Below are 15,735 nucleotides of genomic sequence, written 5' to 3' on the forward strand. Positions count from 1 at the left end.
TTTATGTTGTTCTCTGATTTTTACCCTTTAAGAGTATGTTTTGTGACTTTTTTCCTTTTTTTTTTTCTTTTTTTTTCGACCGCCCGGTGGACATTTTTCCCCAAAATTCTTGTAAACCAAAAAATAAAAAAAGGAGTGGCCTTATGAAAACACAAAGAAACACTTACGATCATTCTTCAAGCTCATTCCACACGCAAAATGCAAAAAATGAACCGTGAAAGTGGCATAAATCGAACACACGCAATATGTGAAAATTTCATGCGAAAGAGGCAAACATTAATCACACGCGATATGTGAAAATGTCATGTAAACGTGGTATAAGTCAGACACACACAATATGTGAGAATGTCACGTGAAAAGGGCAAAAATCAATCACATGCGATATGTAAAAATGTCATGTAAAAGTGACAAACATCAATCACACGCAATATGAAAAAATGACATGTGAAAATTTAACACACGTGACATGTAAACATGTAAAAATGTCATGTGACAGTGGCATAAAGCAAACCAACGCAATAAATGAATATATCATTTGCAGTATCATATTATACACGTTTTTAATAAAATATAACATAATTCGTTTCAATGGACTCTCCCATAGATTGGCAATGTTTTAGCAACTTTTGTTAAAAATGTTTCATATCCTTAAAATAAAAGTATGACCAGTCGTTTGTAGTAATTAAAACATGTGGTTATTAAAGAACGTTAAGTGTTTGTGCTCTCGCTTAATTGATACCGGTTTATTTTTTTATCAGTGCTGATAATTTTTAATGGACTATTGATATAATTGTCACCAAAAATCAACATTTGTATAAAAGGAATCAGTTGAAACTATTGAATGAAAGGGTGTTAATAATGTTGATGGATAATGCATATTGGTGCCATTTTCTGCGACAGTTCCTTTGATCAAAAACACCTAACACAAATTATTTGTTCACATTTCTGTCCAAACGATGAAACCACACACGTATATAGGTTTACCATCGTCGACTGATTTTGATGTCAAGTGCGTGAAAATTAACTCTTCTTGCATAACGAAATTAATAATATGCATGTACAATTTTCTGCCCCCTAGATTGTGACATCGTTGCAAACCGGATGTCCGCATACTCCGTAGGCGCCGATTGGATTTGTTCCTTCCTCGCTTTACGTGCCGCTTCCAAGAGTTCAATGTCAACGTCTGCGTATATCAATGCGCCCTTTGTTTTCTCCTGTCATGGAAATAACGGAATTGTTGATGCATATAGAAACAACAAAAACTTGTGTACAACACTACTACAACATGTTATGCTGTTTGTAAACAATCGAAAATGATATGTGTTTCCCAATCTCCTTATTGAAAATTAATTAAAATGCGATATAGTACACAGTATTAAGTACATACATTTAATTCAAGTCGAAATATTTCGTCATAAGGTTTGTTTCTGGAGTTTCTGTTTGAATGGAAAACAATCTACCTTTGATTTTGTAACTGCTCCTTCTGTGTTTGACATAACACTGCGAGGCTTCACTACTTCAGTGTCAGTTACTTCTTCACTCAGAGTCGAACTATCTTCACGAGTATCTGGAATCGTGATGAAACATGACTTTATAAAACAATCATTGTAGGGTCATACCAAAGCAGACAATTGTGTTCGCATTGACCCGGTCGACACAATAAAGAAACAGATCTCTTTATGTATGAAATATTAAGTATGTTATTCTAGTTATATGCCGTTCTTTTAAAACAGCGCTATGCCATCGCTTAGCTTAGTTCCTCTGAAAATGTCATGGTTATCCCATTATGTATCGGTGAAGCTATTTTGTTGCGTATGTTGTTTGTCTGTGGTATTTGTACGTGTGTATGTATTGTGTGTACGTGTGTATTTGGTGTTCGTACAGTTGTATATGGTGTTTGTCATTTGTGTCTCTAGTTAGTTTCTTTAGGGTCATTTCCTCTAAACAGGTTTTATATTTACATTTTTGATTACTTGGGATTTTCGTGTAGTTTTCATTGTATTATTGAAAGGACCAATTATAAGAATGATGTTGTTTTTCAAAGAATAATAACGAAATCAAAACGCAGTTCTTACGGATAAACTATAATATTATTATTAATAATTAATATAGCACTATAGTTGGTTTTGGCTAAAGACCAAAATTTCGGTTAAAAGAATTATACTGAGCAACATTTCTGAAACATTGAAACTGACTTGAGTTGACTGTATAAATATGATCTCCGAAATCAAGTAATTCATAATCTTACCTGTTTGACGCATTTATATGTCATTCATGTAAAATCTGTGTAAGGATTTTAATGGAATACACCTTTTAAAATATTGTAATATTTGGAAGGTCAAATGAGTTCGCAAAACAATTGCGGATAATCATTTTATTTTATTTTTTCTTAGTTTTAGAGTGTGTTTCATGATACATGGATATTCAGTCATTTTGCTGTCAGAGACCAGTCTGGTTTGCTTGAAGACAGGTCGTTTTCAAGGTAATAATGAGGACCACGCGTGTTTGTGGACATATTTTGAGGCGTGGGTGGGGCAAAAAATATCAGATTATCTGTAAATTGTTGTGTGAATTTTCCAGGAAGCTCGTTTTACGTATTACAACGACAAACAGTTCAAAATACATTTGAACGATGATATAACATTCTTTTTATGTTCGAACAGTTATTTTCATCTGTAATTTGTTTGGTGTGAAAGCAGATGTTCGATCATTCAGCTTCAAGATCAAGAAAACTTTTGAAAAACGGGATAACCGGTAATAAACGTTAAGTTGTTAATTTCCAAATATATATTTATTTAAATTAATAAAACATTTCTTTAAATTTGCCAACATTTCCTGGTTCAAAGTGAAGTGTTCTGTTTTAATCAAGGGGAAGTAACTACAAAGGTTTTTAAAAGTTGTTCTGAAAGTTGATATTTTCACTTTATATTGTTATTTCACTGATAAAACCCCATATATCATCGATAAGCATGAACAAAATATTACAATTTTCACGAGTAGCCCGGCTAAGAGTGAAATATTCACTTCCGGTGTTAACGAAGTAATTATATTATATAATTTGTTAATTGGTTTTATGTACAGAAATGCGTACTCATTTTTAAAATAAATAATATGAAAAAAACAGACTATGGCCATGTAGATATTGTTTTGAATGTTGACTATGTCATTTATATACATTATGTCATTATACGTGTATCGGTTTTGAATCCGAGTTAGCGATGATGATCAAAACGTTCATAATCTGAATACTTCATTTTAATTGAATTCAGTATCAAAAACTTTTACTAAACTTATTACATTATATATCTTTTAAAATGTAATGATAGGTCGAATGAGTTTGTGTGCACACTGTAAAATATCAAGACGCGCTGGCTCTACGTATTTGCCGACTATTCCCTACTTTTATACAACATAGGCGCTGGAAAAAATGCGATCGATCCATAATTGTTGTCGAACGTTTGTAAGATTGTTCCAGAGTTTATTGGCAGACGAAATTTGTTAACAACATATTGTATTAGTCTTTTATCTGATATTTGGACAAAAGAACATCGTTGAACATATATTTTTACAAAACGTGGACTTAAACCAAACTCCGCACGATTAAACAAAAAGTTTTGCAGGAAAAGCTTACGAATGCATGCAAGTTTATCAATATTTAGTTCAAAGTGTTTGAAATATGTTTTTTGTGTGAAGTGCAAATTAAACCTTAGCTATTAACTCTTGCGATGGCAACTTCATTTCTGACATAACATTTTTGGAAAAAAATGCTTTGTAAAAGAAGCTGTTTTCCGTTGAAGGTAAAGGCTGAATTATAATCTAGTTAATAATATTACTATTTTTTCAAACACGAACGTTTATTGGATGTTCTCAACATATTCTACATTGGTAAGGAAATACTTTGTTATGGGATTTACCTTACTTTTATTATTTGGTATATATGTAAATCGTCTTAGATGCAGCCAGTATTATAACACTTTCTGTCCTTTTTGCAAGTTGTGGACGTTATCTGCTAAAACTTACTCGTTATTGTTAGCCTCGTCAAATTTTAGTAACATCCCCCGTATTTCACATAGACAGTTGAAGAGTTAAAGAGGTATGTGAAGTTGGCTTGTACATTGTACATCGTCGTTCAGCTTGTAATTCGCCAATTACAAGCTTGTAGTTGGGAATTCAGCTTGTAGTTCGGCTTGTATATTGTACATTGTAATTCAACTTGTAGTTCGCCAATTACAAGCTTGTAGTTGGGAATTCACCTTGTAGATCGGCTCGTATATTGTACATAGTAATTCAACTTGTAGTTCGCCAATTACAAGCTTGTAGTTGGGTATTCACCTTGTAGATCGGCTTGTACATTGTACATCGTAATTTAACTTGATCTGAAAATAAACTTTTGACTTGGCTTTAATAACATTCGAACGCTTTAGACTCGGTTCTAATTTATACTAGATGCGCCCAATATGTGACCTCTCCCGATTCAGGGAGTAAGACCTATCACACAAATTGGGATAGGAACCGAAGCTCTAAACCGAATACTTGAGGAGTTACATGCAAAAAAGCGCTCAACTTTGACCGCAAGATTTGAGGCTTATGTAATAAGCTTGTAATTTAAATACAACGTATGCTAATGTATTTGGTCCGAACTACAAGATGAATACCCAACTACTAGCTTGTAATTCAAATATAATGTGTGCTGATGTATTTGGTCCGAACTACAAGATGAATACCCAACTACTAGCTTGTAATTCAAATACAATGTATGCTGATGTATTTGGTCCGAACTACAAGATGAATACCCAACTACTAGCTTGTAATTCAAATATAATGTATGCTAATGTATTTGTCCGAACTACAAGATGAATACCCAACTACTAGCTTGTAATTCAAATATAATGTATGCTGATGTATTTGTCCGAACTACAAGATGAATACCCAACTACTAGCTTGTAATTCAAATACAATGTGTGCTGATGTATTTGGTCCGAACTACAAGATGAATACCCAACTTCTAGCTTGTATTCAAATATAATGTATGCTAATGTATTTGTCCGAACTACAAGATGAATACCCAACTACTAGCTTGTAATTCAAATATAATGTGTGCTGATGTATTTGGTCCGAACTACAAGATGAATACCCAACTACTAGCTTGTAATTCAAATACAACGTATGCTGATGTATTTGGTCCGAACTACAAGATGAATACCCAACTACTAGCTTGTAATTCAAATATAATGTATGCTAATGTATTTGTCCGAACTACAAGATGAATACCCAACTACTAGCATGTAATTCAAATATAATGTGTGCTGATGTATTTGGTCCAAACTACAAGATGAATACCCAACTACTAGCTTGTAATTCAAATATAATGTATGCTAATGTATTTGTCCGAACTACAATATGAATACCCAACTACTAGCTTGTAATTCAAATACAATATGTGCTGATGTATTTGGTCCGAACTACAAGATGAATACCCAACTACTAGCTTGAAATTCAAATATAATGTTTGCTAATGTATTTGTCCGAACTACAAGATGAATACCCAACTACTAGCTTGAAATTCAAATATAATGTATGCTGATGTATTTGTCCGAACTACAAGATGAATACCCAACTACTAGCTTGTAATTCAAATACAATGTATGCTGATGTATTTGTCCGAACTACAAGATGAATACCCAACTACTAGCTTGTAATTCAAATATAATGTATGCTGATGTATTTGTCCGAACTACAAGATGAATACTCAACTACTAGCTTGTAATTCAAATACAATGTGTGCTGATGTATTTGGTCCGAACTACTAGAAGAATACCCAACTACTAGCTTGTAATTCAAATACAACGTATGCTGATGTATTTGTCCGAACTACAAGATGAATACCCAACTACTAGCTTGTAATTCAAATATAATGTATGCTAATGTATTTGTCCGAACTACAAGATGAATACCCAACTACTAGCATGTAATTCAAATATAATGTATGCTAATGTATTTGGTCCGAACTACAAGATGAATACCCAACTACTAGCTTGTAATTCAAATATAATGTATGCTAATGTATTTGGTCCGAACTACAAGATGAATACCCAACTACTAGCTTGTAATTCAAATATAATGTATGCTAATGTATTTGTCCGAATAACAAGATGAATACCCAACTACTAGCTTGTAATTCAAATATAATGTGTGCTGATGTATTTGGTCCGAACTACAAGATGAATACCCAACTACTAGCTTGTAATTCAAATACAACGTATGCTGATGTATTTGGTCCGAACTACAAGATGAATACCCAACTACTAGCTTGTAATTCAAATATAATGTTTGCTAATGTATTTGTCCGAATTACAAGATGAATACCCAACTACTAGTTTGTGATTCAAATATAATGTGTGCTGATGTATTTGGTCCGAACTACAAGATGAATACCCAACTACTAGCTTGTAATTCAAATATAATGTGTGCTGATGTATTTGGTCCGAACTACAAGATGAATACCCAACTAATAGCTTGTAATTCAAATACAACGTATGCTGATGTATTTGGTCCGAACTACAAGATGAATACCCAACTACTAGCTTGTAATTCAAATACAACGTATGCTAATGTATTTGTCCGAACTACAAGATGAATACCCAACTACTAGCTTGTAATTCAAATATTATGAATGCTTGTGCAGTTAGGGTGAACTACAAGCTGAATACCGATATACAAGCTTGTAATTGGCGAACTACAAGTTAAAATACGATGTACAATGTACAAGCCGATCTACAAGCTGAATACCTAACTACAAGCTTGTAATTGGCGAACTACAAGTTGAATACCCAACTACAAGCTTGTAATTGACGAACTACAAGTTGAATTACTATGTACAATATACAAGCCGATCTACAACCTGAATACCCAACTACAAGCTTGTAATTGGCGAACTACAAGTTGAATACCCAACTACAAGCTTGTAATTGGCGAACTACAAGTTGAATTACTATGTACAATATACAAGCCGAACTACAAGCTGAATACCCAACTACAAGCTTGTAATTGGCGAACTACAAGTTGAATTACTATGTACAATATACGAGCCGAACTACAAGTTGAATACCCAACTACAAGCTTGTAATTGGCGAACTACAAGTTGAATTACAATGTACAATATACAAGCCGATCTACAAGCTGAATACCCAACTACAAGCTTGTAATTGACGAACTACAAGTTGAATTACTATGTACAATATACAAGCCGATCTACAACCTGAATACCCAACTACAAGCTTGTAATTGGCGATCTACAAGTTGAATACCCAACTACAAACTTGTAATTCGCGAACTACAAGTTGAATTACTATGTACAATATACAAGCCGAACTACAAGCTGAATACCCAACTACAAGCTTGTAATTGGCGAACTACAAGTTGAATTACTATGTACAATATACGAGCCGAACTACAAGTTGAATACCCAACTACAAGCTTGTAATTGGCGAACTACAAGTTGAATTACTATGTACAATATACAAGCCGATCTACAAGCTGAATACCCAACTACAAGCTTGTAATTGGCGAACTACAAGTTGAATACCCAACTACAAGCTTGTAATTGGCGAACTACAAGTTGAATTACTATGTACAATATACAAGCCGAACTACAAGTTGAATACCCAACTACAAGCTTGTAATTGGCGAACTACAAGTTGAATTACTATGTACAATATACAAGCCGAACTACACGCTGAATACCCAACTACAAGCTTGTAATTGGCGAATTACAAGCTGAACTACGATGTACAATGTACATGCCAACTTCACATACCTGAGTTAAAGTCGTCTTCCGTTGTATCTACATATATATGATACACCTTACCGTTAATAGCAAATGGGAATGTTCGATATCGTTTACTTTCATCATCCCGTTTATAATATTCCACACTAACATTAGTGTTTCTTTTGAAGGTGTCCGGTCTGAACACTTTTTTAACATTGCTCCCTTGTATTGCAGGTTCTTGGTATGTTAAATGTCCACAGGCTGCACCAACATCTGCATAAAAGCATGTTTTGATTTATATGCATAAACCAGTGCATATTTAACGGGATTTATTTATCATCATCATCATCATCATCATCATCATCATCATCATCATCATCATCATCATCATCGTCATCATTGTCGTCGTCGTCGTCATCGTCCTCCTCCACCTCCTCCTTTTACTCCTCCTCCTCCTCCACCTCCTCCTCCTCCTCCTCCTCCTCCTCATCATCATCATCGGCATCATCATCATCATCATCATCAGCATCATTGTCATCATCGTCATCATCATCATCATGTAGTTACCAGCTAATATATAGATTAGGATAAATTGTTTTACCTTTTATATTGTAAAGTAAAATTAACACAGAAACATATATCTTGTCAATCGTAAAATCTGGACAATAGCCTTCCACACTTCTGCAAATCTACAGTTGTTACATGTGTTGGTTTCTTTATCTTTCAAAACAAATTTAGTACAACACTAAAATTTAAATGTTGTTTCGCTTAAGACGAGCTATGTCTTTCCAATATAAAGTGATACCCTGTAAATAAACAAGGAAACACTTCGAAAAAGCAGAAGCTCTTGTTGTATTTGGCATAAAACAGCTTCTTAAGTACCTGGGAGTCTAGTGGGGCATGTATCAGTCCTTACAAGATGAGCACATTGTTCCGTGAACTCCTTGTGGGTAGTTAGAGATTGTATCCAATAGAAAATGCATTGGGAACTTAACATTAACTTATGTGTTCACAAAATGTTCTTACACTTGTTATTTAAATTCTTTTGTAAAGAATTCCAAAACCAAATTGCATTCGTGCCATTAACCGGAATAACAAAAAAACTGCATGTTGCACTTCAGAAGCTTTACAATTGTTTTTTCTTTGTATTTTTAATTTTTTGTTGTAGCAGCGAAAACAATCAAGTGCGTTGTATTAAAATATGCGTTCAAGTAGTTCATCTCATGATTTTTCATTCTTCTGCAAAGTTACTGAAACAATTGAGTAGAACTTAGGGGTAAATGTTCACAAGCAAGTACTCTTTATCAAGCTATTCTGTCTTACTGCATAAAATGTTGTTATACTGTTTCAACTGATGATTTTGATTATCCCATTTTTATTTCATGCGTATTGTTTTCTTTGGGTCTGTTGTATACATCTATATTTACACCTAAACTTCCATTCCTGAAATGAACTGCCTATCGGCAATTGCGGTTATCATCAGTTGAATGAAACTTCTTGGGACATGTTCGAATCGCAATTTATCGCCTTACAATATACATGAAAAATTTAACATTTTTCATTGTTTTGTCTTACCTAATTGTATCTCAGCATTTATTTTATTTTTAATCGGAGATTTTTAAATTCGGACATGCAATGCATGGAAAGCAGGAAATGACATTGCTATGTGGTATATGGCTCATCAGCTGTACAGGTGAAACAGGGTGTTGCGTTACATGTGAGTGTTTTCTGTCAAACGTATTATACACTACCTGGTATAGTTCTCATTTGTTTTGATATTAACAATATACATAGAAAAGGTAAATCTGCTTTATTTTGAAAGTGATTTAATTCTGTACTTTCCCCATTTCATTTTAAGGATGTGTATGGCATTCGGAGAGGTAGAAGTATTATAACTGACTCTAGATTTACTTCTGTCACAAGTGCAATTTAGATAAACTTTACCCCACTCGGTAATGTGCTTAACTAGGCTTTAAGATCTTAAACGATTAATTATTGCTTCCTTTGATGTTTGCGTTTAAATTCTATCATCGTTTCTCGTACGATTCCTCTATGACTCATCCGAAACATACGGTGCTTACAATAAACCTATTGTTTGTGATAAACAAACAGTATATGTCTCTCCCACAAAAAAATTTTTTTTGCGATTTTGTTTTGTCGCCGTTTTTTTGTTCTAGCTTGTTAAATTAATTTGCTTTGAAGCCATTTGGATATGTCTTATGCGGGGTATGAACGTTAGAGGGAAGATATGCAAACTAACATGGGTGGTGGTGTGTGGGTGGGGTGGATTGTTCCCGTCGTGCATTTGACCGCTCAAGGCAAATCGGATAGCATCATTCATGTAGGAGGAGACAAATATATATACGTACAGGATATCAAGGTTGATATACATAAAGGATAGCAAGATTTATATATATTAAGGATATAGGTGATTTTACATATAGGATAGCAAGGTTTATAAACATACAGGCTTTAGGTTTATATTCATACAGGATATAGGTTTATATACATATAGGATAGCAAGGTTTATAGGTTTATACAAGTATAAAGGTTTTTATACATACAAGAAAGAGGTTTATATACATATAGGATAGTAAGGTTTATATACATAGGATAGCAAGGTTTACATAGATATACATAAATGATATAGGTTTATATACATACAGGATATAGGTTTATATACATATAGGATATAGGTTTATATACATATAGGATAGTAAGGTTTATATACATACATGATATAGGCTTATATACATACAGGATATAGGTTTATATACATATAGGATAGTAAGGTTTATATACATACATGATATAGGCTTATATACATACAGGATATAGGTTTATATACATATAGGATAGTAAGGTTTATATACATACAGGATATAGGTTTGTATACATATAAGATATAGGTTTATATACATATAGGATATCAAGGATTATAGGTTTATACAAGGATATAGGTTTATATACATACAGGATATAGGGTTATATACTTCTAGGATATTCAGGTTAATATACATAGGAAAGCCAGGTTTATTTACATAGGATAGCAAGATTTATGTACATAAGATAGCAAGATTTATATACATTAAGGAGATAGGTTTATATACATCTAGTATAGCAAGATTTATATACATAGGATAGCAAGGTGTATATACATAAAGGATATAGTTTTATATGCATAAAGGATATAATGCTTTATAAACATAGTGTATAGCATGGTTTATATACATACAGGATAGCAAAGTTTATATACGTAGGATAGCAAGGTTTATATACATAGGATAGCAAGGTTTATATACATAGAATAACAAGGTTTATATACATAGAGGATATAGGTTTATATTCATACAGAATAGCATGGTTAATAAACATATGATAACAAGGTTTATATACAAAGTATAGCTAGGTCTATATACATATAGGATGGCAAGGTTTATATTAATATAGGATAGCAAGGTTTATATAATTATAGGATAGCAAGGTTTATATACATAAAGGATATAGGATTGCAAGGGTTTCATTGGATATAGCTTTATATTGACCATTACATCATTTAATGTTTAATTTGTAACATAAATTCCTTGATTTATCTGTCAACACTATACTGTGTTCGTTCACATGGGCAATGGCCTTCTGGATATTCTGTAAATAAATCTTGAATCTTGTAACGATAATTCGGCAGACATTATAAGACATTGCTTGTTATAAATAAAGCTGTTTGTTTTATTATCAATTTATGTTTACACAACAAAACATTATAAAATGCTTGAAACGTTTGGAATTCATTGAACCAGCTAGGTATGTATTCAAACCGTAAACATGTTTACAATGAACATGCAAGTTGAAAGTGAAATTCGTCCTGTACATGACATTCACAATATGGACAATCACGATAATTTATATCGATGCGTCAGTGCATTCCTTTTTTAAATCATTACAGTATTAAATAAGTTCCTCGAGGAAAAGGTTATGATTTTTTATATCATTTAAAAAATACTGTAAAAAAATATCAGCTGTTTTACGATTACTCGGATCTTATTTTTTACGGATACAAGAACATTTCGCTCGCAAAGAATATAATGCATGAAAAATTCCTCAATAAAAATGCAAAGTCGATTTTGCTGGTTTTAATTCTAGATAAAGAACTTCAGAAAATAGGGATAATTCAGAAGTAAACAGAAAAATCCGAAGAACAGATGATCAATTTATTTGGCCTAAAACGTGTTTGTATTTGTCAGCTTTATGGTTATTCTTAAAGTTTACATAAGGAAACAATTTGCTTCTAGAGAAAATATTCCCCTCCAGTCTTGTATATACTTTTTCTTCAGTCGTTTAACATATAAATATAAAATAAGTTTTGATTGCGAACACTTTGTCGTTCCCATATATATCCAAACCATTTGTATACAAATCATTTTTTAAAACCAAGATTCATACCTTTATTACCATAGAACAAAAACAACTCATAACATTTTTTGTACTTACAATTATGATCCAATTTTTAACACAACGCTTAGCAGATACAATGTTTCCGTTGCACGAATGTTGCAAATTTAGCCTAGTTTTTTTAATTAAGTTGTGTTCAATTACGCGGAGCGATATATCTTCTGGCCGACATAAACATATCTCTGTTATATGACACATGTGCCACAAAAAACGCTATGGTTGTTTTTAACGTTGGAGTGTAATATAAAAACTATTATTGAATGAATTAGATGATCATACAATTGAGTCAAAGCAAAGTGACCCTGAATTGTATGACGGCGACATGCTTTGCAAAAGTGTTTACCACTAAATGTGATTTGAACAATTGCCTTTAGTCTTTGGTCTTTTACACTACAAGCCGTTCGGCTACAAGCCAGGATTGGCAACACAAGAACTCGAGAGATAAATGTTGTGAAGAGCACAACCAAAATCCAAGATGTAGGATATAATGAAAAACATGAATACGTTTACAGAACTTTGGTAAAACAAATATTCAAATAATTAATGCCCCAAATCAAAGTCACTTTATACTAATTTAAAATTTAAATGTATGGCTACTATTTACAACAACACAGTGCTAACGTCTCCGTTCATTTCACATATGCACGTTAAAGAAGAACATACGTTTTTTCTTTCTAGAAACATGCAGTTAAGTGTATCCAGATTCTTGAAAATAATGTCAAATGTTGCAATGGTTTATGGCATTAATGAATACACAAAGGAACACTTATGATCATTCTTCAAGCACATGTTATATGTGAACATGTCATGTAAAAGTGTCATTAGTTTATCACACGCAATATGTAAAATATCATGTGAAAGTGGTATAAATCGAACACACGCAATATGTGAAAATGTCATGTGAAAGTGGTAAAAGTCAAACACGCAATATGTGAGAATGTTACGTGAAATTGGCAAAAACAATCACATACGATATGTGAAAATGGCATGTGAATGTGACAAACATCAGCACACGCAATATGTAGAAATGACATGTGAAATTGGCATGCATATAACACACGCAATATGTAAAAAAATATTTTGAAAGTGACAAACATCAATCACACGCATTATGTAAAAATGTCATGGGACATTGGCATAAAGCAAACCAACGCAATAGATAAGAATATAATTTGCAGTATTATACAATAAACATTTAATATAAAATATAACACAATTCGTTTCAACAGATTCTACCTTAGATTGGCAACGGTTTAGAAACTTTTGTAAAACATGTTTTTCTATCCTTAAAATGGAAATATGACCAGTCGTTTGTAGTAGTTAATGCACGTTGTAATAAGAAAAGTTGAAGTGTTGGTTTTCTCGCTTAATTGATACCGGTTTATTTTTTATCAGTGCTGATTATCTTTAATGGACTATTGATATAATTGTCGCCAAAATCAATATGTTTATGAAAGAAATCAGTTAAAACTATTGAATGAAAGTGTGTTTATACTTCTGATGGATAATGCATGTTAGTGCCATTTTCTGTGACAGTTCATTTGATCAAAAACACCTAACACAAATTAATAGTTTACATTTCTGTCCAAAAGATGCAACAACACACGTATATAGGTTAACCGTCGTCGACTGATTTTGAACTCAACTGCGTGAAAATGAACTCTGCTTGGATATCTAATTAATATGCATGTCAATTTTCCTTTCCCCTAAGTTGTGACCTCGTTGCAAACCGGATGTCCGCATACTCCGTAGGCGCCGATGGGGTTTGTTCCTTCCTCGCTCTACGTGCCGCTTCCAAGAGTTCAATGTCAAGGTCTGCGTAAATCAATGCGCCCGTTGTTTTCTCCTGTCATGGAAATAACGGAATAGTTGATGCATATGGAAATAGCAAAGACTTGTGTACAACATTCCTACAACATTTAATGTTTTTTTTAAACAATCGAAAATGATATGTGTTTACCAATGTCCCTATTGAAAATAAATAAAATTGCGATGTAATTTACAGTATTAAGTACATACATTTAATTCAAGTCGAAGAATTTCGTCAAAGGGCTTGTTTCTGGAGTTTCTGTTTGAATTGAAAATAATCTACCTCTGTTTTTGTAACTGCTCCTTCTGTGTTTGACATAACAGTGCGAGGCTTCACTACTTCAGTGTCAGTTACTTCTTTACTCAGAGTCGAACGAGTAACTGGAGTTTGATTAAATATGAATTTAAAAAGCAATTATTGTAGGGTCATACCAAAGCAGACAATTGTGTTCGCATTGACCCGGTCGATACACTAAAGAAACAGAACTCTCGATGTATGAAATATTAAGTATGTTATTCTAGTTATATGCCGTTCTTTTAAAACAGCGCTATGCCATCGCTTAGTTTAGATCCACTGAAAATGTCTTGGTTAACCCATTATGTATCGGTAAAGCTATTTTATTGCGTATGTTGTTTGTCTGTGGTATTTGTACGTGTGTATGTATTGTGTGTACGTGTGTATTTGGTGTTCGTACATTTGTATGTGGTGTTTGTCATTTGTGTCTCTAGTTAGTATCGTAAGGGTCATTTCCTCTAAACAGGTTTTATATTTACATTTTTGATTACTTGGGATTTTCGTGTAGTTTTCATTGTATTATTGAAAGGACAACTATAAATGAACCATCATAAGAATGATGTTGTTTTTCAAAAAAATAATAACGAAATCAAAACGCAGTTCTTACGGATAAACTATAAAAAATGTTATTATTAATAATTAATATAGCATTATATTTGGTTTCGGCTAAAGGCCGAATTTTCGGTTAAAAGAATAATGTCTCACTCACCATACTGAGCAACGTTTCTGAAACATTGAAACTGACTTGAGTTGACTATATAAATATGATCTCCGAAATCAAATCATTCATAATCTTACCACTTTGACGCATTTATATGTCATTCATGTAAAATTTATGTAAGGATCTTAATGGAATACACCTTTGCAAATATTGTAAGATTAGAAATTTAGATGGAACGTTTGAAATAGAATGGTCGATGTAAAAAGTAAAAATAAACTTACGGTTCATTTCTTTGGCCAGGCTTTTCGGCACGCTTCTTTCCTACATAATGCAATCGTACATATGCTATTTTGAAAGACACGAACAATTCAATATTTTATTATTTTTATTATTTTAATCGTACATCACTAAAACCGATTAAAAAAATAAGATGAATTATCTTACTTTTTCTGAGATAAATGATGAGCACCACAGTCGTTATGAGAAGCACAAGTCCTCCAAAACCAGCAGCAATCCAGTGTAAAAATGCATTTCCGGTTGCTCCATGACCCGACTCAACAATAGTTGTTTGTTCCGTCTCAAAAATAGTAGTTTGTCCCGAGTCAACAATAGTAGTTTGTCCTTTTTCCGACTTAACTAGAAAGATATGTTTAAAGCGGGCTATTATATGTGAACATGTCTAAAAGTCTTTTGTGTTATTGAACTGTCATACATTTTCAAAAACAAGCTATATTATCAAATAAGAGATTCCTT

General features: G+C 32.9%; 1 protein-coding gene and 1 long non-coding RNA gene across 2 annotated transcripts in view; both read right to left on the minus strand.

The window, feature by feature from the left end:
- Positions 1–560: 560 nt before the first annotated feature.
- LOC128234250 (uncharacterized) lies at positions 561–8,109 on the minus strand. The gene is made up of 3 exons (XR_008260913.1): positions 7,868–8,109; positions 1,461–1,567; positions 561–1,214 (listed from the first exon to the last, which is right to left on the minus strand). It is a non-coding gene; the product is annotated as an uncharacterized LOC128234250 (long non-coding RNA).
- Positions 8,110–13,907: 5,798 nt separating this feature from the next.
- Positions 13,908–15,735, minus strand: part of LOC128235947 (uncharacterized) — a 5,715-nt gene continuing 3,887 nt past the window's right edge. The window contains exons 3-7 of the mRNA XM_052950734.1: positions 15,427–15,618; positions 15,264–15,303; positions 15,031–15,047; positions 14,310–14,407; positions 13,908–14,063 (exon numbers count right to left, since the gene is read on the minus strand). Coding sequence (XP_052806694.1) covers positions 13,908–14,063; positions 14,310–14,407; positions 15,031–15,047; positions 15,264–15,303; positions 15,427–15,618 — 503 coding nt within the window. The remainder of the gene's footprint in view (positions 14,064–14,309; positions 14,408–15,030; positions 15,048–15,263; positions 15,304–15,426; positions 15,619–15,735) is intronic.

The sequence above is a fragment of the Mya arenaria genome, chromosome 5 (assembly GCF_026914265.1).
Source record: "Mya arenaria isolate MELC-2E11 chromosome 5, ASM2691426v1".
Lineage (NCBI taxonomy): Eukaryota > Metazoa > Mollusca > Bivalvia > Myida > Myidae > Mya > Mya arenaria.